General features: G+C 48.4%; 1 protein-coding gene across 1 annotated transcript in view; it reads right to left on the bottom strand.

Moving 5' to 3' along the window:
* SPECC1 (sperm antigen with calponin homology and coiled-coil domains 1) overlaps window positions 1-20,263 on the bottom strand; it is a 119,423-nt gene that overhangs the window by 51,841 nt on the left and 47,319 nt on the right. Inside the window, exons 4-6 of the mRNA XM_081337880.1 lie at window positions 18,360-18,433; window positions 14,801-14,982; window positions 3,127-3,272 (exon numbers count right to left, since the gene is read on the bottom strand). Of these exons, the coding sequence (XP_081194006.1) occupies window positions 3,127-3,272; window positions 14,801-14,982; window positions 18,360-18,433 (402 nt within the window). The remainder of the gene's footprint in view (window positions 1-3,126; window positions 3,273-14,800; window positions 14,983-18,359; window positions 18,434-20,263) is intronic.

Genomic DNA, 20,263 nt, shown 5'->3' on the forward strand with positions numbered 1-20,263 from the left:
GCCTCTCCGCTACTTGCAAGCGGTGAGGCGTTCCGACCCTCTTGTTCTACCCCGAGGTCCCGGGAGTGAGGATGTGCAGCCTCCTGAGCTCCGGCTGGTGTACCTGAATGCCAGGTCTGTCGTTAATAAAGCTCCTCTCGTCCGTGACTTGGTCGAGGGTGAGCAGGCGGACCTGGCTTGCATCACGGAGACTTGGTTGGGCCCAGAGGGCGGTATTCCTCTGGCTGATCTCTGCCCACCAGGTTTCCGGGTGCTACACCGGCCTCGGGCTCAGGGTAGGGGTGGGGGTGTGGCCGTTGTTATGAGGGAGACCTTGTGTCCGCGGGAGGCCACCGTTCCGCAGATAGTCGGTTGTGAGTCTCTCTTCTTGAGATGCGGCCCTGGTGCGCAGTTGGGCTTGCTGCTGGTGTACCTTTCGCCTAGTCACGCAGCAGCAGCCCTGCCTGAGCTTCTCGATGTCCTCTCTGGGTTGGTGGTTGAGTTCCCGAAACTTATAGTTTTGGGGGACTTCAATCTACCATCTCTGGGAGGATCATCTGAGTTGGCTCGGGAGTTCATGGCTTCCATGACGGCCATGAACCTGACGCAAGTAATTTCAGGACCGACTCATGAGGGAGGCCACACCCTTGACCTAGTTTTCTTATCTGGGCGGTGGTTAGATGATCTTGGTGGGGGCTCCCCAATTATTATGCCCCTGTCATGGACCGATCATCATCTCCTGCGGCTGGTCTTCCGTTTTGCCACCCACCGCCGTGGGTGTGTGGAACCAGTTAGATGGTACCGCCCCAGACGCTTAATGGATTCCGCGAGATTCCAGGCAGCGCTGGGGTCCCCACCTGCCTCCCCCACTCACAGCTCGGCAGATGCCTTAGTGGAAGCTTGGGAAAGGGCAGCCACTGAGGCTCTTGACCGAGTTGTACCCTTGCGGCCCCTGACCCGATGCAGATCCCGTCGAGCTCCATGGTTCTCCGCGGAGCTCCGGGAGATGAAGCGCCGGAGACGGGGCCTAGAGAGCGGTTGGAGGTCCAGCCGATCCGAATCCGACCGATTGCGACTAAGAACCCATATTAGGTCTTATCTCGCTGCGATAAGGGTGGCGAGGTCTAATCACTTCGCTACCCTTATTGCGTCCGCAGATAATCGCCCGGCCGCTCTGTTTAGGGTGACTCGCTCCCTCCTTAATCAGGAGGTGAGGGAGGAACCCTTGCAGGGTCGTGCCGAGGAGTTTAACAATTATCTGTCGGACAAAATCACTCGGATTCGGACCGGTCTGGACTCCGACTGGGCAGAGTCTGGCGATCAGGACGCGGGTGGCCTTGTCGATATCACTTGGGAGGAGTTTGATTCTGTGACTCCGGAGGAAGTGGACAGGATTATGGGGAGACTGAGCTCCACCACATGTTTATTGGACCCGTGCCCTTCCTGGCTGATTTATGCAGCCCGGGAGAGGACACGCAGCTGGTTCCAGGCAGTTATATCAGCTTCTTTGAGTGAGGGTAGCTTCCCTGCCGTCTTGAAAGAGGCGGTGGTGAGGCCCCTCCTCAAGAAGCCTGCCTTGGACCCAGCTGTATTGAACAACTTTCGTCCGGTCTCCAACCTTCGCTTTCTTGCGAAGGTTGTTGAGAGTGTGGTGGCGCATCAGCTCCCTTTGGTCCTGGATGAAGCGGATTATCTAGACCCGTACCAATCGGGTTTCAGGCCCGGGCACAGCACGGAGACGGCATTGGTCGCGCTGGTGAATGATCTCTGGAGGGCTCGGGACAGGGGTCATTCCTCTGTTCTAGTCCTATTGGACCTCTCAGCGGCTTTCGATACCATCGACCATGGTATCTTACTGCGGCGTCTCAGGGGATTGGGAGTGGGAGGCACGGTTTTACAGTGGTTCTCCTCCTATCTCCAGGGACGCTCGCAGTCGGTGTTGACAGGAGGGCAGAGGTCGACCGCGAGGTCTCTCGTTTGTGGAGTTCCTCAGGGGTCGGTCCTCTCGCCTCTCCTGTTCAACATCTATATGAAACCGCTGGGTGAGATCATTCGTGGCTTTGGAGTTGGGTATCATCAGTACGCTGATGATACCCAACTTTTCCTTTCGACCCCAAACCACCCCAGTGATGCCCTCAACGTGATGTCCCGTTGCCTGGAGGCGGTTCGGGTCTGGATGGGGAGGAACAGACTTCAACTCAACCCCGACAAGACCGAGTGGCTTTGCATACCTTCATCCCGGGTCTATTCGGATATTCCATCTCTTTCTATGGGGGGTGAATTATTACCCCCCGTAGATAGGGCTCGCAACTTGGGAGTCCTCCTAGATTCGCGGCTTACCTTGGAAGATCACATGGTGGCCGTGACTAGGGGGGCTTTCGCCCAGGTTCGCCTGGTGCGCCAGTTGCGGCCCTATCTAAGCCGGGATGATTTATGCACGGTCACTCACGCGCTCGTGACCTCTCGTCTAGACTACTGCAACGCCCTCTACATGGGGCTTCCCTTGAGGACCACCCGGAGGCTCCAACTGGTACAGAATGCAGCCGCGAGAGTAGTGTTGGGAGTTTCCCGATACTCCCACGTGACGCCTCTGCTCCGTGAGCTGCATTGGTTGCCAGTTGTCTTCCGGGTGAGATTCAAGGTGCTAGTAATGGTGTTTAAAGCCCTCCATGGCATGGGGCCGGAGTACCTCAGGGAACATCTGCTGCCGGCATCAAGCTCCCTGCGCCCTGTGCGTTCCCACAGAGAGGGCCTCCTCAGGGTGCCACCGGTCAGAGAATGCCGTCTGGTGGCCCCCAGGGGGAGATCCTTCTCTGTGGGCGCCCCGGAGCTATGGAACCAGTTACCGGTTGAGCTCCGGACGGCGCCCGATCTGCGCTCCTTTCGCCGCGATCTGAAAACATACTTGTTCGAGCGAGCCAGCCTGGCCTGAGGGGGGATTGGTGGGGGTTTTTTTATCATTCTTATTGGGGTTTTTATTATGTATCAATTGTATTTTAATCGGGCATGCATTTAATTATCTTTTAATTTTTGTAAATTTCTGTGTTTTATTCTTGCCCTGTACACCGCCCTGAGTCCTTCGGGAGAAGGGCGGTATAGAAATGATAATAAATTAAATTAAATTAAATAAAAGGACGATCCACTTACCTGAGCATCCCAGATCGAAAGACTTGATCAGCGATTTGACGGTGGCCAAGGACTCTGGAGGGGTTGGCGAAAGGCGGCTGATCGGCACACCCGACCAGTGATTGGCGGCTTCCGTCTCTGTACAGGTGACGGAGTCCGGTGTCAACCTGCGGAGAGAAAAATATCCAAAATTTAAGGGAGAGTCCAAATTTGGGTGGGAGGGAGCCCCCCCTCCAAAATACAGATCAAACAGGCTTTCACCCCTCCCTTTTTCTCGCGCCCATTTTCTTGCACCAATCCTGAGCAGGGGGTTGGACTAGAAGACCTCCAAGGTCCCCTTTCCAACTCGGCTATTCTGTTCTAACTCTGCAGAATTCTTCAAAAATAAAAAACCCCTCTTATTTTTAATCTGTTTTGTTCATAGAGAACAAAACAGGTTGCCCAGTTGAATTTTCCCAGGCTGAGATGGGAATAGAGACAAGTCCTCGAGTTACGGCCGTTCGTTTAGTGACCATCGGGATTGGGGGGAAAAGGGACGGTGTGACCGTTTTTCACCTTTACGACCGTTGCAGCTTCCCCCAGAGTCACGTGTTCAAAATTCAGTACGTTTAGCAACTGACTCGTATTTATGAGGGTTGCAGCGTCCCGGGCTCACGGGATCAAAATTCGGGCACTTGGCAACTGACTCGTGCTTATGACGGTCGCAGCGTCCCGGGGTCCCGCGATTACCTTTTGGCGAAGAAGCAAAGTCAACTGGAGAAGCCAGATTCACTTAACAATCGAGGGACTAACTTAACAACTGCAGGGATTCATTCAGTTATTATCTGTGGCAAGACAGAGCGTAAAATTGGGCAAAACTTCACTGGACCACTGTCTCACTTAGCAACGTAGATTTGGGGCTCAGTTGCGGTCGTAACTCGAGGGCTACCTGCCTTCCCTTCTTTTGCCTTCCCTCCCGACATTTACAAACGAAAATGGCATTTTAATTATTGATTTCTCTCTTAAAATCCAGCACGGATGGCCCATGGCAATCACTCGGCCTGATTTTTTTGGTTGTGCCCAATTTTTTTTTTAATCACCCTGTAAACCGCCCTGAGTCCTTCGGGAAAGGGCGGTATATAAATATAATAAAATAAATAATGGCCTTTGATTAGATTAGAATAGAATAGAAGAGAAGAGAAGAGAAGAGAAGAGAAGAGAAGAGAAGAGAAGAGAAGAGAAGAGAAGAGAATGCAGAATAGAACAGAATAGAAAATAGAAGAGAAGAGAATCCAAAATAGAAAATAGAATAGAAAGAAAATAGAAAATAGAATAAAATAGAATTAAAAAAAAATAGAAAAGAGAAGAGAATGCATAATAGAATAGAAAATGGAAGAGAACAGAAGAGAATCCAGAATAGAATAGAAAATAGAATAGAAAGAAAATAGAATAAAATAGAATAAAAAAAAGAATAGAAAATAATAGAATAGAATAGAATAGAACAGCGGATAGGATAGGATAGGATGGAATGGAATAGAGCTGGAAGGGACCTTGGAGGTCTTCTAGTCCAGCCCCCTGCCCAAACAGAACCTTTTGCATCTACTTTGGTGCAAAATCAGGTTCGTAACCGCCAGCAGACTCTGATCGCAGCCACTACCACAGGAAACATTCAAAAGGGACCCCTCTCGTGTAACCTCAGTGTTCCCCAATGCAGAGAGCAATCAACATTTATTTCTCAAAGCAATCTCTCCATCGTACCAACCTTTTTCGGGGGGGAGGGGGTTTTTTTTGGACCAGCCCCTCCAAGCCTTTGGTGTGTGTGTGTGTGTGTGTGTGTGTGTGTGTGTGTGTGTTCCAGGTCACAAATCTGAACACTATCCTCCCGCACATCATTGCAATTTGGGACAAAGTCCTTGGAATTGTTCAGATGAAGAGAGCCGCACCCCCCCACCACGCACACAGAAACACCCCAGCGGATATTCGGAAAGTAAGAATGGTGGCCTGCCGCACCCACCTTTGCAAAGCAAGGTGGAGAAAAGCCAGTTTGATCTAGAAGTTAAGGCGCCACGCAAGAAACTGGGAGGCAGTGAGTTCTAGTTCTGCCTTAGGAATGAAAGGCGGCTGGGTGACTTTGGGTGAATCACCAGGAGGCGGCGAGTTCTAGTTCTGCATGAGCCAAGAAAGCCAGCTGGGTGACTTCGGGCCAATCAGCAGGAGACGGGGAGTTCTCGTCCCGCCTTAGCCATGATAGTCAGCTGGTTGACTCTGGGCCAGTTGCTTTCTCTCGACCCAGCCCACCTCACAGGGCCGTTGTGAGGCAAACAGGAGGAGGAAGGAAGGTTAGGCCTGTTTGGCCACCTGGAGTTATTTGCAAAAAAAAAGCATAAAAGGCGGGCTACGAAACGAACCAGCCGCGTCTCGATAAAGAAGCCACAGCGAAAGGGAAACGAGGAGAGGGCTGGATTTCTTTTATTGCAAAAGAGGTCACACATTTATTCTTTTTATTCTTATTCTTCTTATCCTTTCTCGAGATCATGCAGGTTTCTCCGGAAGCCAGGAATGGAAGAAAAGTCATTTCTGAGAACGAGGCTGCCGGTCGCGGCGGAGGAAGCGCAAGAGAGTCTGTCCTTCTCCCAGCCGCAAGGCAGCAAAACACCCGTTAAGTCACGACAATGTCGCAGGCAGCAACAGCGGACACAAGAGGCACGGCGGGAATCATACGCAGGAAAAGCTCAGCTTGGAAACGAAAACGCCCCCCCCCCAAAACCCACAACACACACACACACACACACACACGGCAGAACTGGGTTTGCATGGGGGGAGAAGGGCCACCGGTGGGTCTCCCCCAGCCTCCCCCCCCCCTTGAGAAGACGCTGCTCTCTGCAACGTCCCTTCCCGCCCTCCCAGGAGGTGGGGAAAGGAAGTGGCAGAAGAGAGGGGTCTCCCCGATTTGGGAATGATGGGGAGAGTGGGAAAGAGTTCCTCGAGAAGAGCTCAGGGTTAAAAGAGGGGGCCCTTGGGACAGCTTGAGCTTGGCGGGGCCCTTGCAGACGTTTCATGACCCAACTAGGTCACGTCATCAGAGCTAGCAGGGAGCGGGGTTTGGGAGGAGGAGGAGGAGGACTGTGGGGTCCTTGCTGCCCTCGGAGCTTGGTGGTTTCCTTCCAGATGTTTCATGACCCAGCTAGGTAACTTCATCAGTGCGAGGAGGGAGGGAGGAGGAGGAAGAAGAGGAGGAGGAAGAGGAAGAGGTGGACTGTGGGGTCCTTGGTTCCCTCTGGGTTTGGTGGTTTCCTTCCAGATGTTTCATGACCCAGCCAGGTAACTTCATCAGTGCGAGGAGGAAGGGAGGGAGGGAGGGAGGGAGGGAGGGAGGGAAGAAGAAGAAGAAGAAGAAGAAGAAGAAGAAGAAGAAGAAGAAGAAGAAGAAGAAGAAGAAGAAGAGGAGGAGGAGGAGGAGGAGGAGGAGGAGGAGAACTGTGGGGTCCTTGGTGCCCTCTGAGTTTGGTGGTTTCCTTCCAGATGTTTCATGACCCAACTAGGGAACATCATCAGTGTTAGAAGGAAAGGAGGAGGTTTGTGGAACGGAGGAGAAGGATGGGGTCCTTGGTGCTCTCCGAGCTTGGCTGACCGCTTGCAGATGTTTCCTTGCCAAACTAGGTCACATCCTCAGCGCTAGCGGGGAGTGGGGTTGGCCGAGAGGAAGAGGAGGACGGCTGCGGAGGTCCTTGGCGCTCTCTGAGCTGGGCGGTTTCCTTGCAGACGTCTCGCGACCTGACTAGGTCACATCCTCAGTGCTAGGAGGCAGGGTGGGTGGGTGGGCTGCCTTCCCTAGTTTGGGCAACGAAACCTCTGCAAGAAAACCACCCAGCTCAGAGAACACCAGGGACCCACCAAAGGGCCCCCGTTTAGCAGCAGCACCGGTACGTGTCTTAACTCCGAGACGGGTTCTTACGCCAAGGATTAAGCAGGAAGGAAGCCGCGTTGTATTTTCGGGATTCGCCACCTGCAGCTGGAGGAGGGACGATTCCGCCTGCGTGGAGGAGGGACAGCACCCACGCACGGAGGACGGGAAGAGCGAGCAGCCGCTCTGAATGTGCTTTTCTTCCTCTGTTCACACCCCCCCCGAAGCCCATCAGCCCCCCCCAAGACCCCCCCCCTTTTTTTCCTCACAGCTGCAAGACTCCGGAGAGGCTATTAATAAATAGGTCCCAAAGCCTCGGAGGCTTCCGAGTCGGGACATCCAGTACCCGGGCTCTGCCCGCTCAAGAGATTGTTGGACAGATGTGGGACCCTCGCCCTGCCACACACGTTCCCCCCCCCCACTTTCCTGGCCAGGTTTTTCTAGCTTTGAGCCCAGCGGTGGGCAGAAGCTAGCTGGCTTTCCCAGCTTTTGGGAACGATCTGTGCCGACAGGACGTGGCTTTCGACGCGTCCCACATCTGGGTTCCCAGCCGCTTTTCCCGGCTGCACAAGACGGGAGGAAGCGGAGAGGACGCCCCACTAAAAGGAGCGACGGAGTTAGGGTTAATAATAGGGATAATAAAGTTGGAAGGGACCTTGGAGGTCATCTAGTCCAACCCCCTGCTCAGGCAGGAAACCCTGCGCCATTTCAGACAAATGGCTGTCCAGTCTCTTCTTAAAAACTTCCAGTGTTGGAGCAGTCACAGCTTCTGGAGGCAAGGAGTTCCACTGGTTAGTTGTTCTAACTGTCACGAAATTCCTTAGCTTTACGTTGCTGATGAGTTTCCATCCGTTGCTTCTTCTCCTGCCTTCAGGGGCTTTGGAGAATAGCTTGACTCCCTCTTCTTTGGGGCAGCCCCTGAGATACTGGAAGGCTGCTATCATGTCTCCCCTCGTCCTTCTCTTCGTTAAACTGGACATACCAAATTCCAGCAACCGTTCCTTATATGTTTTAGCCTCCAGTCCCTTGATCATCTTTGTTGCTCAGAAGTTGTTCAGAAGCTGATAACTGGGGGTGCCAATGCTTCAAAAAAAAAAAAGGGGGGGGGCTTTTCAGACAACAGCAGGAGCTTGGGCCATAGAAGGGGCCTTAGAGGTCATTCATTCCAACCCCTTGCTCCAGGCATGCACCACTGAAATACAGGTAACCCTCAACAGTTCGTTTGGTCACCGCAAAAGTTAGAACGGCGCTGAAAAAGTGACTTATGACCCTTTTTTCACGCTTATGACCATTGCGGGCAGCCAGTCACCGAGATGGTTGTTTCTCAAGCTTCGCAGGTTGAAGATGTATTTTAAAAATGAACGTGTGGACTTCAACTCCCAGAATTCCTCAGCCATCCGAGGCTGGCTGAGGAATTCTGGGAGTTGAAGTCCATAAAATCTTTAAAAAGTTGCCAAGTTTGAAGGCCACCGATGTAGAGGCCGGCCAGCTCTGAGCTGCAATACTGTAATTGGCCACCAGAGGGCAGGGACCGTTTGGTGCATCGTTTGCTGCCCTCTGGTGGTTGCGTTCAGTTTGGCAGCCCCAGATCTGAAATTCTTTTGAGGTCCCTTCAGAAAGTCCCGCCGAAGCTTCAGAGCCCGAACGTCACACTACAGGCCAGTGTTCCTCCACCTGGGCAACTTTTAGAGGTGGGGAATGCTGGGAGTTGAAGTCCACCCCGCTGAAAAGTTGCCGAAATTTTCCTGACGGCGAGAACGATCCACCAATGGACCAGGAGTTGCCTTCAGATGTTGTGGGAGTTTCATCACTGGAAGCTTTCCAGAAGAGACTGGACTGCCTTCTGTCCGAAATGGTGCTCGGGAGGAGGGTTGGACTAGATGACCTACAAGCTCCCTTCCAACTCTTGTTATTCTGATTCTGAACTTGGAGGAACGCTGTTCTAGGCCAAGACCCGTGGGAGGGAAATACCGCCCCCCAAAAAAATCAAAATTAAAAAGCCACAAAAAGCCTTTTTCGCAGAAGCCTGAAAGGGTCGTTGACCCCAAGGGGTCACTCCTGACCCCAGACTTCCCCTCCCCATCCGTCTCCCCCCCCCCACCTCTTCCCCCTTTCAATCCTTGGAAGATTTTCTAGCAAGAGCAGAAAGTGTTAAATCCCCACAGTCTCCAGTAGAAAACCTTTACAGCCGCCGAGACGAGCTGGCCAACACTGCCAGGCAGGCAGAACGGGGGGGGGGGGGGGAAAGCCACCCACCCACCCCCAGATCACAGAGAAACTCCCCCTCCTTTTCCAATCCACTCCTGAGATGACTAGCATTGGCTGAAACTGGAAAGCAGTTTTCACAATTCCGTAAAATCCCGCCGAAATTAAAATGGAGAAAAGATCGGGGTGGGTGGGGGGGTTGCTGTTGAGTTGTTGTTTTTTTAAAAATTTTCTCTTCAGGCCCAGATGCTTCTCGCTCAAAACAACATTTTTCCTCCGGCAGAAGAATTTGCTCTCCTAATGGAGCCAAATATTCCTCCCGGGATGAGTTAATTCACCAGGATTTGAGATCTATAGGACAACAAAAAGAGAGAGAGAGGGAGAGAGAGAGAGAGAGAGAGAGAGAAATGAAGAAACGAAGATGAGTTTTATCAATTGTTGTTTTTTTTTGGATGCCCGCCGCGATGTCAGTCGTACCCCCTTCTGCTTTATGAAGGGAGCTCAGATCCAGGCAGTCCTCGACTTACGACTGTTCATTTAGTGACCGTCCAAACTTACAACGGCACTGTAAAAAAAGGACCGTTTTTCGCACTTACGACCGTGGCAGCATCCCCGTGGCCCCGTGATCAAAATTCAGACAGGCTTGGCAACTGACTCGTATTTACGACGGTAGCAGCGTCCCCTGGGGTGTGTGTGTGACAGGTGATCCCCTTTTTGCGACCTTCAGACGAGCAAAGTCAAGCGGGGGAAAGCCGGATTCGCTTAACGACCGTGTGATGACCTTAACAACTGCCGTGATTCGCTTAGCGACGGTGGCAAGAGAGGGCGTAAAATGGGGCAAAACTCACTTAACAGGTGTTTCACCTAGCAACACGAATTGGGGGCTCCAAATTCGGACGCTGGGCACAACTGACTCGTTGCAGCGTCCCTGTGTGTCACGTGATTCCCCTTTTTGCGGAAGGCAGATTCACTTAACAGCTGCGCCCATTCACTTAACAAGGGTCGTAAAATGGGACAAAACTCAGCGAACGACGGGCGATTTGGGGCCTGTCAGTCGGTCGTAAGTTGAGGACTGCCTGTGCGCCGTGTCCCGCCCCTGGGCCATTCACCCCATCCCCAAATGCCTCCTTACCCAAAAGGTGGGCCCAGCCGCCATGACGGAGCCCTACAGAGTGGCTAGACCCCTGGAAGGGGGCAAGCCTTCAACCAGCACCCCCTTTATTTTGGGGGGGGGCACGAGGCTTCTCAGCACTCTGCAAGACGGGACAGCGGCGACACACAAGGCAACGGATGGAGAAAAAGAAGCAGAGCAGCGGACGAGACGCACGGAGGCAACACAAAAGACGACAAACTGGGTCTCTAGAAGACAGAAAGGGGTGGTTACCTGCCGTGGGGGAAAAAGGGGGGCTTTTGGGATAGGGGAGGGGGGGTTAGCTGGGCAGAGGGGAGTGGGATGTGTTATGGGGCTGCAAGGGTCCCCGAGGGAACCATCTCTTACCTTGGCTTCGGACGATCTTCGGAAACCGGGACCAGGTCGAGCTTGCCAGCTGCTCCAGGAACGGAAGCGCATTTGCGCATTGATGGCCGCGTGTTTGCGCGGAGAGAAAAAAGCAGGAATGGGGCGGGGGGGGCACACCGGATTGGAACTGGCACGGGGATAGCGGGGGGGGGGGAACTCGGGAAGGAGAAATGTCCTGTGTGAATGGGGGCTTCTCCCTCGCAACGGACGGGCTACCCTGATGCCGACTCTCGTCTTTGCCAAGAAAATGGGGTGTCCAGTCTAAGGAAGAGAAGGACCAGGAGTGACGTGACAGCAGAGTTCCAATATTTGAGGGGCTGCCCCAAAGAAATGGGGTACGTGTGTGTGTGTGTGTGTTTCCACCTATTTTCCAGAACACATGAAGGCAGGACAAGAAGCAACGGATGGCAATTCAACCGGGAGAGAAGCAACCAGGAACTAAGGAGAAACTTCCCGACAGCGAGAACAATTAACCGGCGGAACAACCTGCCTCCAGAAGTTGTGAATGCTCCAATACTGGAGGTTTTTAAGAAGAGACTGGACAGCCATTTCTCTGAAACGGTATAGCGTTTCCTGCCTGAGCAGGGGGTTGGACTAGATGACCTCCGAGGTCCCTTCCAACTCTTGTTATTCTGTTTAATTGTGGGTGCTCCATCACTGGAGGTTTTCAAGAGATGGGGCGGCCATTTGTCTAAAAACGACACAGGGTTTCCTGCTTGAGCAAGGGGGGTTGGACTAGATGACCTCCAAGGTCCCTTCCAGCTCTTCCTCCTTCCGTGATGTATCCAAGACGGACAGTGAATAACATTTATACGTTACTTATATGTTAAAGGTGTAGACGTCTGTACATACGTTTGTACACAGCATGTTTTAAATGGGTGTTCTGTACGTGTGTACGCTTTTGAGAGCAGGCCACTTAATTTCATATTTAATGTCTGCCGCTGTGCCCACAGGACAAAAATGACAATAAAGGTTGTCTGATCTCTGTTATTCTTGTCAGCGCGAGAATGAAGGGGACTGTCTACCTGGACTTGCAAAAATGCACCTATTTGTTTCTGGACAGGTAAAAATAGGACCAGAGTAATAATTGGTGGGTGGATTCCAGAAGTTTCTTGGGTTAGGAACGACTTTACAAAAGACAAATAGAACATTTAAAAAAAAACCCCAACAACTCTACGGTTCCTACCCAAGCCCACCCACCTCCATCGTTCCCCGTTTAGTACCCCAAATCTTGTTTCTCAAGAATCCTTGCTTCCGTTTTAAGGTGCTAGTCCTCATGGTTGGCAAATGTATGAGGGGTATGTGTGTAAAAAAATCAGTTTTCAGAGGAATGACACTGTTTAACAGAGAAATGGAGACCTAAGGAAATGCAGCCTTGCAGCTTTCTGAAATGTTCAAATATTTTTGGGGGGTGGAATTCCTCATGTGCAGGCCGTTCACAATAACAGGTAGTCCTCAACTTACGACCGCTCGCTTAGTGACGATTCAAAGTCACAACGGCACTGGGGGAAAAAAAGTCATTTTTCAAACTTCACGGCCGCTGCAGCATCCCTACGGTCCCTACCTGATCAAAAAAAATTTGGGGATGTCTGGCAACTGATTCGTATTTATGACGGTCGCAGCGTCTCCCGGGGGGGGGAAGGCGGTGTTCGTGTGATCATCCCTAACGACCTTTCCCAGCCGCTTTCTGACAAGCAAAGTCAATTTAGGGGTCGGTGGTGGAAACCCGATTCGCTTAACGACCGTGCGGTTCTCTTAACGACGGTAGCGGTTCGCTTAACTTAGAGAGGTCTTAAAATCAGGCAAGAGCCGTAGGGCAAACAGCTTTGCTTAACAACAGAAATCCTAATCCCAGGTTGCGGTTGTTAAAAGCCAAGAAAATACCTGTGCTTGCTTCTGGGTCCCGGGTTCGAATTCCACCGACGCAGGCTTTGAAAAGCCTGCAGGTTGCAGGCCCGTTCCGTTTTTTGCTGCGCTGACGGGAGGAGCCCAGGTCAGTTTCAAAAGGAAACCGAAGCCCGGCTCTCCGAAGGATTAAACAACGGCAATTCCACGATATTCGACCGACAAAAACGACACAAAAGCCTGACAGACGCAAAAGTGAGGGAAATCGAGCGGACGGACGGACGGGACGGAGACGGGTGGACCAAGCGAGGCTCCTGGACGGATCGGATGGTTTTCTTCTCAGCTCGTTTGGGAAGGTGATTTTCCACCACCCCCATCCCTCCCCCCATCCAACTTTCCATCCCTCTGTTTATCTGTCAATCTCTCCATCTGTCCATCCATCCATCTGTCCATCCCTCCCTCTCTCCCTCGCTTCCTCCATCTGCCCCTCCATCCCTCTTTCTCCATTCCTCCACTTTCCATCCCTCCGTCTGTCCCTCCCTCCCTCTCTCTTTCCATCCATCCATCTAACCATTCACCCACAACCAGCCAACCACCTTCCTTGTGGTTTGAGCCCTTTCTTGTCTTCTAGAACCATCTCAATACATCCCTCTTCTATAAAGGCCCTCTACAGCTTGGAGGCCGCGGCCAGGTCTTCTTCTCCAACCTAAGACACCACCACCCCATTAGCTCCAGAGATTTCTCCGTAACTTTCCCTTCCCATGTCCCCATCATTTGCTTCCTCTCTGGAGCACACCCATTCCTCGGCTCCAGTATCTCAGGGGCTGCCCCAAAGGAGAGGCAGTCAAGCTATTCTCCAAAGCCCCTGAAAGCAGGACAAGAAGCAACGGATGGAAACTCATCAAGGAGAGAAGCAACCTGGAACTAAGGAGGAATTTCCTGACAGTTAGAACAATTAACCAGTGGAACAACCTGCCTCCAGAAGTGGTGAATGCTCCAATGCTGGAAGTTTTTAAGAAGAGACTGGACAGTCATTGGTCTGAAATGGTATAGGGTTTCCTGCCTGAGCAGAGGGTTGGACTAGAAGACCTCCAAGGTCCCTTCCAGGATTTTTATAAAACCCGAGAGGCTGAGAACATGACACCACACTCCGGGTGCCCTCTGACCAGTACAGAACAGAAGGAACCACCCACAGTTCCTGTGTGACAAGATGGCTGGCTAATAAATTTTACAAATAGAGAGATAAATGAGTGAATAAATGAAAAATGAATGAATGAAAAAATAAAAGAATGAATAATGAATGAATAAAAGAATAAAATAAATAAAAGAATAAATGACTAAGTAAAAGATAAATAAATAATGAATAAAAGAATAAATAAATTAAGTAAATAAATAAAAGAACAAATGATTAAAGAAAAGAAAAAATAATGAATGAATAAAAGAATGAATAAGTAAATAAATAAAGGAATAAATAAAGGAATAAATAAATGACTAAATAAAAGAAAGAAAAAATAAAGAATGAATAAATGAATAAGTAAATAAAGGAATAAATAAATGACTAAATAAAAGAAAGAAAAAATAAATAAAGAATGAATAAAAGAATGAATAAAGGAATAAGTAAATAAATGAATAAATGAATAAAGAAATGACCAAATAAAAGAAAAAATAAAGAATGAATAAATGAATAAGAATAAATGACTAAATAAAAGAGAGAAAGCAAAAAAGAAAGAATAAATAAATAATGAATGAATGAATAAAAATACATAAATAAATAAAGGAATAAATGATTAAAGAAATGACTAAGTGAAAGAAAAAATAAATAATGAATGAATGAATACAAGAATGAACAAATGAATAAGTAAGTAAATAAAAGAACGAGTAAATAAAAGAGAAGAAAAAAGAATAAGTAAATAATGAATGAATGAATAAAAGAATGAATATGTGAATAAGCAAACAAATCAAAGAACAAGTGAATAAAAAGAAAAATAAATAAATAATCCACCCACCTTCCTCTCCCCCTGTGCAGTACAGTACAAACAGTTGTGTAACAAGGACGCTTTTTTGCACACAAATGCCACAGTGCCTTTCGCCAAAGCCCGCGTGCGAGAGAGAGAGGTGCAGAGGGGTTCCCAAGGCTGGCGAGAGGGAAGGGTAGCCCACCTACCCCAACCCAGGCTGCCAGGGAGGGGGGAGGTCAGGACCCCCTCCCCACCGCTCCCACTGCCCCCCCCCCAGCCCCTCACCGGCTGTTTCCTCCTTGGACTTCCTCCAGCTCCTTCTGCAACCGCGTAGTTTTCTCCTCCTCCTCCAGGAGGCGCCGCTTGACGGCGCGCAGCTCCTGCTGCACCTCGCACTTGATGTCGTTGGCCACCACCACGGCGGTCTGCAGGTCGGCCTGGAAGCGGCGCCACTCCTCCGTGTCCTCCTGCGGGGCGGAGGGAGGGAGAGGGAGGGTCAGGACCGGCTAGCCTTGGCGGAACGGAAACGGCCAGCTGGATACAGGATGTCCTCGACTTACGACTGCAACGGCGCCCCAGCGTTTCCGGGGCTAAGCGAGCCACTGGATACCTGAGTTTTGGCCCGCTGGATGAGCTTTCCGGCCGCCGGGGTTGAGTGAATCGCAGCCGCTGTTAAGTGAGTCACAGGGTCGTTAAAGGGGATAGGGCCTCCCCCCCCTCCCCACGTTGACTTTGCTGGTCGGAAGGTCGCAAAAGGAGATCACGTGACTTGTGCGGGGCAATTGCTGGCGTTATAAATATGAAGCGGTGGCCGAGTGTCTGAAGTTTGATCACGTGACCAGGGGAGTACTGCAACAGTCGTAAGTGTGAAAAATGTCTGGAATGGTCTAGGCTAGGGCCTCCTGCTTGAGAAGGTCCCTTCCAGGTCTATTCTGATTCTGATCATAAGCCACTTTTTCCAGTGCCGTTGTAACTTCAAACGGTCGCTAAATGAACAGCTGTAAGTCAAGGACTATCTGGACAACTCCCAGAATTCCCTAGCCAGTATTGCCACTGCTAGGAATTCTGAAAATTAAACCCATCCATCAGTAACTGAGTTTAAACATGCTTAGCATAATAAGCACATGTCCACAGTCGGGCAAAAATTAAAACTAAAATAAAATAAAATAAAAATATAGGTAGTCCTCGACTTACAACAGCCCATTTAGTGACCATGCAAAGTTACAACAGCACTGGAAAAAAGTGACTTAGGACCAGTTTTCACACTTGGCGACCGTTGCAGCATCCCCGTGGCCACCGGATTTGTATTTGGGTACTTGAGAACTGGTTCAAAGTTATGACGGTCGTAGAATCCCCGGGGTCATGTGATCACGTTTTGTGACCTTCTGGCAAGCAAAGGCAACGGGGAAGCCAGATTTGCTTAGCGATGATCTTACTAATTCAACAACTGCAATAACAGCAACAACAACAATAATAATAAAGTTGGAAGGGAGGTCTTGGGAGGTCATCTAGTCCAACCCCCTGCTCAGGCAGGAAACCCTATACCATTTCAGACAAACGGCTGTCCAGCCTCTTGTTAAAAATTTCCAGTGAGAGCTGTGGCAGGAGAAGTCATAAAATGGGGCAAAACTCACTCGGCTTAACCAATTTCTCACTTAGGAACATAAGATTTTGGGGCTCAGCCAAAGGACCAGCCGTAATTAAAAAATCTAAAAAGAATTAATTAAAAAATAAATGAATTAAAAAGAATCCGTTTAATTAAAAGAATCGGTTAATTCAAAAGAATTTTAAAAGAAGCACGTTGATGAAAAAGAATTAATCACATTCATTAAGTCAATGCATTAAATTGCTTAAAAAAGAATTTTCTGTTTCTCTCTTAGAACCGCGCTTCTCAAACTTGGCAATTTGAAGACGGCGTGGACTTCTACTCCCCAGAATTAAAGCTGTCCAGGCTGGGAAATATTGGGCTAAATCCCGGGTTAAAAATATTCTAATTACGTCTTATATTTTTTTGCCCCCTGTGGATGCCATTTTTTTTAACTTCAGTGCAGTGTAGTATTATTATTGTTGTTGTTGTTTTTATTGCCAGGAATTTAGCTGACAGTGTTCTGGTTTTGCATTCTTTCCGTAAGGCTCTGTTGGGTTTCACGGCGACTTCTCCCAGAAAATGACAGCCACGCAAAGGCTTTAAGCAAATGAGTGCCCAGGAAACTCTGCTCTTCCCCAACGCTCCGAAAAGACCTGCCTGCAGCCAGTTTGATAAGCTTTTGATTTTATTTGGCATGCTAACATTTTCCTGTTTTTCTTTCCCTTAATCGCCCGGCTTTGACTTCCAGACGTGGTGGCCTCCCTCCCGCAAGGGGACAACCAGGGTAAGGGATCAAAAACGGCCAGGAAAGGGGAGGGGGGCAGCTGGCATTTACTTATTTATTTATATTTATTATATTTTTATACCGCCCTTCTCCGGAAGGACTCAGGGCGGTGTACAGGGTAATAAATATAAAAAAGCGGAATACAAAAGTTAAAAAACGATTAAATATTATGCCCAAGTTTAAAACAGTAATTAAAAACATATTAAAACCCCAACCCTAACCCATCAAACCAGGTCAGATTTGACTGAGGCATCTGCAGGGATGGGGGTGGGTTTTTTCCCCCTCTGTCAGCATCTCTGATCAAGTGGGTTGATCTTCCCACAATCTGCTGCTGCTGATTCCTCAACAGGGAAGCTCACCTGGGTGGTCTCTGAGCCGGGTGGTTTTCTGGCAGACGTTTCATGACCCAACTAGGGAACGTCATCAGGGCTAGAAGGGAGGAGGAGGAGGAGGAGGAGGGAGGACTGTGGGGTCCCTAGTGCTCTATGAGCTGGGTGGTTTTCCTGCAGACGTTTCATGACCCAACTAGGTAACATCATCAGTGCTAGAAGGGACGAGGAGGAGGAGGAGGAGGAGGAGGAGGAGGAAGGACTGTGGGGTCCCTAGTGCTCTCTGAGCTGGGTGGTTTTCTGGCAGACGTTTCATGACCCAGCTAGGTAACATCATCAGGGCTAGAAGGGACGAGGAGGAGGAGGAGGAGGAGGAGGAGGAGGAGGAAGGACTGTGGGGTCCCTAGTGTTCTATGAGCTGGGTGGTTTTCTGGCAGACGTTTCATGACCCAGCTAGGTAACATCATCAGGGCTAGAAGGGAGGAGGAGGAGGAGGAGGAGGAGGAAGGACTGTGGGGTCCCTAGTGCTCTCTGAGCTGGGTGGTTTTCTGGCAGACGTTTCATGACCCAGCTAGGTAACATCATCAGGGCTAGAAGGGAGTGTGGCTTGCTCTCTGCTGTGTAGCTACAGTACACAACAACAGCCTAATCAAGGACCTAAGAAGGAAGCAGCACTCCCACACAACACCGATAGTAGGGCAATGTAGGATAAACAGAGCACAAACCCCATTCCCTCCTAGCACTGATGATGTTACCTAGTTGGGTGATGAAATGTCTGCAAGAAAACTACCAAGCTCAGAGAGCACCCAGGACCCCACAGTCGTCGTCCTCCTCCTCCTCTTCCTCCCCTATGTCTTCCTTTTCCACAACCCATACTCCCTTCTAGCACTGATGATGTTCCCTAGTTGGGTCATGAAACGTCTGCAAGAAAACCACCCGGCTCAGAGAGCGCCAAGGACCCCACAGTCCTCCCCCTCCTCCTTCTCCTCCCTCCCTCCCTCCCACCCTCCTTTCCCACAAACCACACTCCATTCTAGCTCTGATGATGGAACATTTGCAAGGAACCCACCCAGCTCAGAGAGCACCAGGGACCCCCAACGTTGAAGCCTGAGCCACAGATATTCTCTTCCATCGGGACCTCACCTTAATTTGTTTATTCAGCATCTTCACTTGTCTCTCCAATTCCAACTTCTGATCTTCCAATTTGAGCAGATTATCTGGGAAGACAAAAGCATTTTGAGATCAAGGTGGCCGAAGGGGATGGTGGCCCAACCTCAAAAGGCCATCTCTTCCCCCCACACACACAGAACAATAAATAAAGAAAGTGGAGGCATAATTTATCTAAATCTATCCCCACTTCCTAAGGCAGGCAGGAGTTGGCAGGACATCAAGATAGAATAGAATAGAATAGAATAGAATAGAATAGAATAGAATAGAATAGAATAGAATAGAATAGAATAGAATAGAATAGAATAGAATAGAATAGAACAGAATAGAATATGGAAAGAACAGAACAGAACAGAACAGAACAGAATAGAATAGAACAGAACAGAATATGGAAAGAATAGAACAGAACAGAACAGAACAGAACAGAACAGAATATGAATAGAATAGAATAGAATAGAATAGAATAGAATAGAATAGAATAGAATAGAATAGAATAGAATAGAATAGAATAGAACAGAATATGGAAAGAATAGAACAGAACAGAACAGAATAGAATATGAATAGAATAGAATAGAACAGAATATGGAAAGAATAGAATAGAATAGAATAGAATAGAATAGAATAGAATAGAATAGAATAGAATAGAATAGAATAGAATAGAATAGAATAGAATAGAATAGAATAGAATAGAATAGAATATGGAAATAATAGAATAGAACAGAATATGGAAAGAATAGAATAGAATAGAATAGAATAGAATAGAATAGAATAGAATAGAATAGAATAGAATAGAATAGAATAGAATAGAACAGAACAGAACAGAATAGAATATGAATAGAATAGAATAGAACAGAATATGGAAAGAATAGAATAGAATAGAATAGAATAGAATAGAATAGAATAGAATAGAATAGAATAGAATAGAATAGAATAGAATATGGAAATAATAGAATAGAACAGAATATGGAAAGAATAGAATAGAATAGAATAGAATAGAATAGAATAGAATAGAATAGAATAGAATAGAATAGAATAGAATAGAATAGAATATGGAAATAATAGAATAGAACAGAATATGGAAAGAATAGAATAGAATAGAATAGAATAGAATAGAATAGAATAGAATAGAATAGAACAGAACAGAACAGAATAGAATATGAATAGAATAGAATAGAACAGAATATGGAAAGAATAGAATAGAATAGAATAGAATAGAATAGAATAGAATAGAATAGAATAGAATAGAATAGAATAGAATAGAATAGAATAGAATAGAATAGAATATGGAAATAATAGAATAGAACAGAATATGGAAAGAATAGAATAGAATAGAATAGAATAGAATAGAATAGAATAGAATAGAATAGAATAGAATAGAATAGAATAGAATAGAATAGAACAGAATATGAATAGAATAGAATAGAACAGAATATGGAAAGAATAGAACAGAATAGAATAGAATCTGAAAGGGACCTTGGAAGTCTTCTAGTCCATCCCCCTGCTCAAGCAGGAGGACCTATACCACCTCAGACAGCTGATAGTCCAGTCTCTTCTTAAAAGCTTCCAGTGATGGAGTACCCACAACTTCTGGTGGCAAGAAGTTCCACTGGTTAATTGTCCTGGCTGTCAGGAAGTTTCTCCTTAATTCCAGGCTGTTTCTCTCTTTGGTCAGATTCCAACCCTTGTTTCTCGTCCTTCCCTCTGGTGCTTTGGAGAATAAGTTGACCCCTCTTCTTTGTGGCAGCCCCTCAAATACTGGAAGGCTGCTATCATGTCTCCCCTATTTCTTCTTTTCTTTAGATTAGCCAAACCCAAGTCCCACAGCCGTTCTTCGTATGTTTTGGTCTCCAGGCCTTGGATCATCTTAGACTACTGTAATG

This window comes from Vipera berus (assembly GCF_964194415.1).
Source record: "Vipera berus genome assembly, chromosome: 1".
Taxonomy (NCBI): domain Eukaryota; kingdom Metazoa; phylum Chordata; class Lepidosauria; order Squamata; family Viperidae; genus Vipera; species Vipera berus.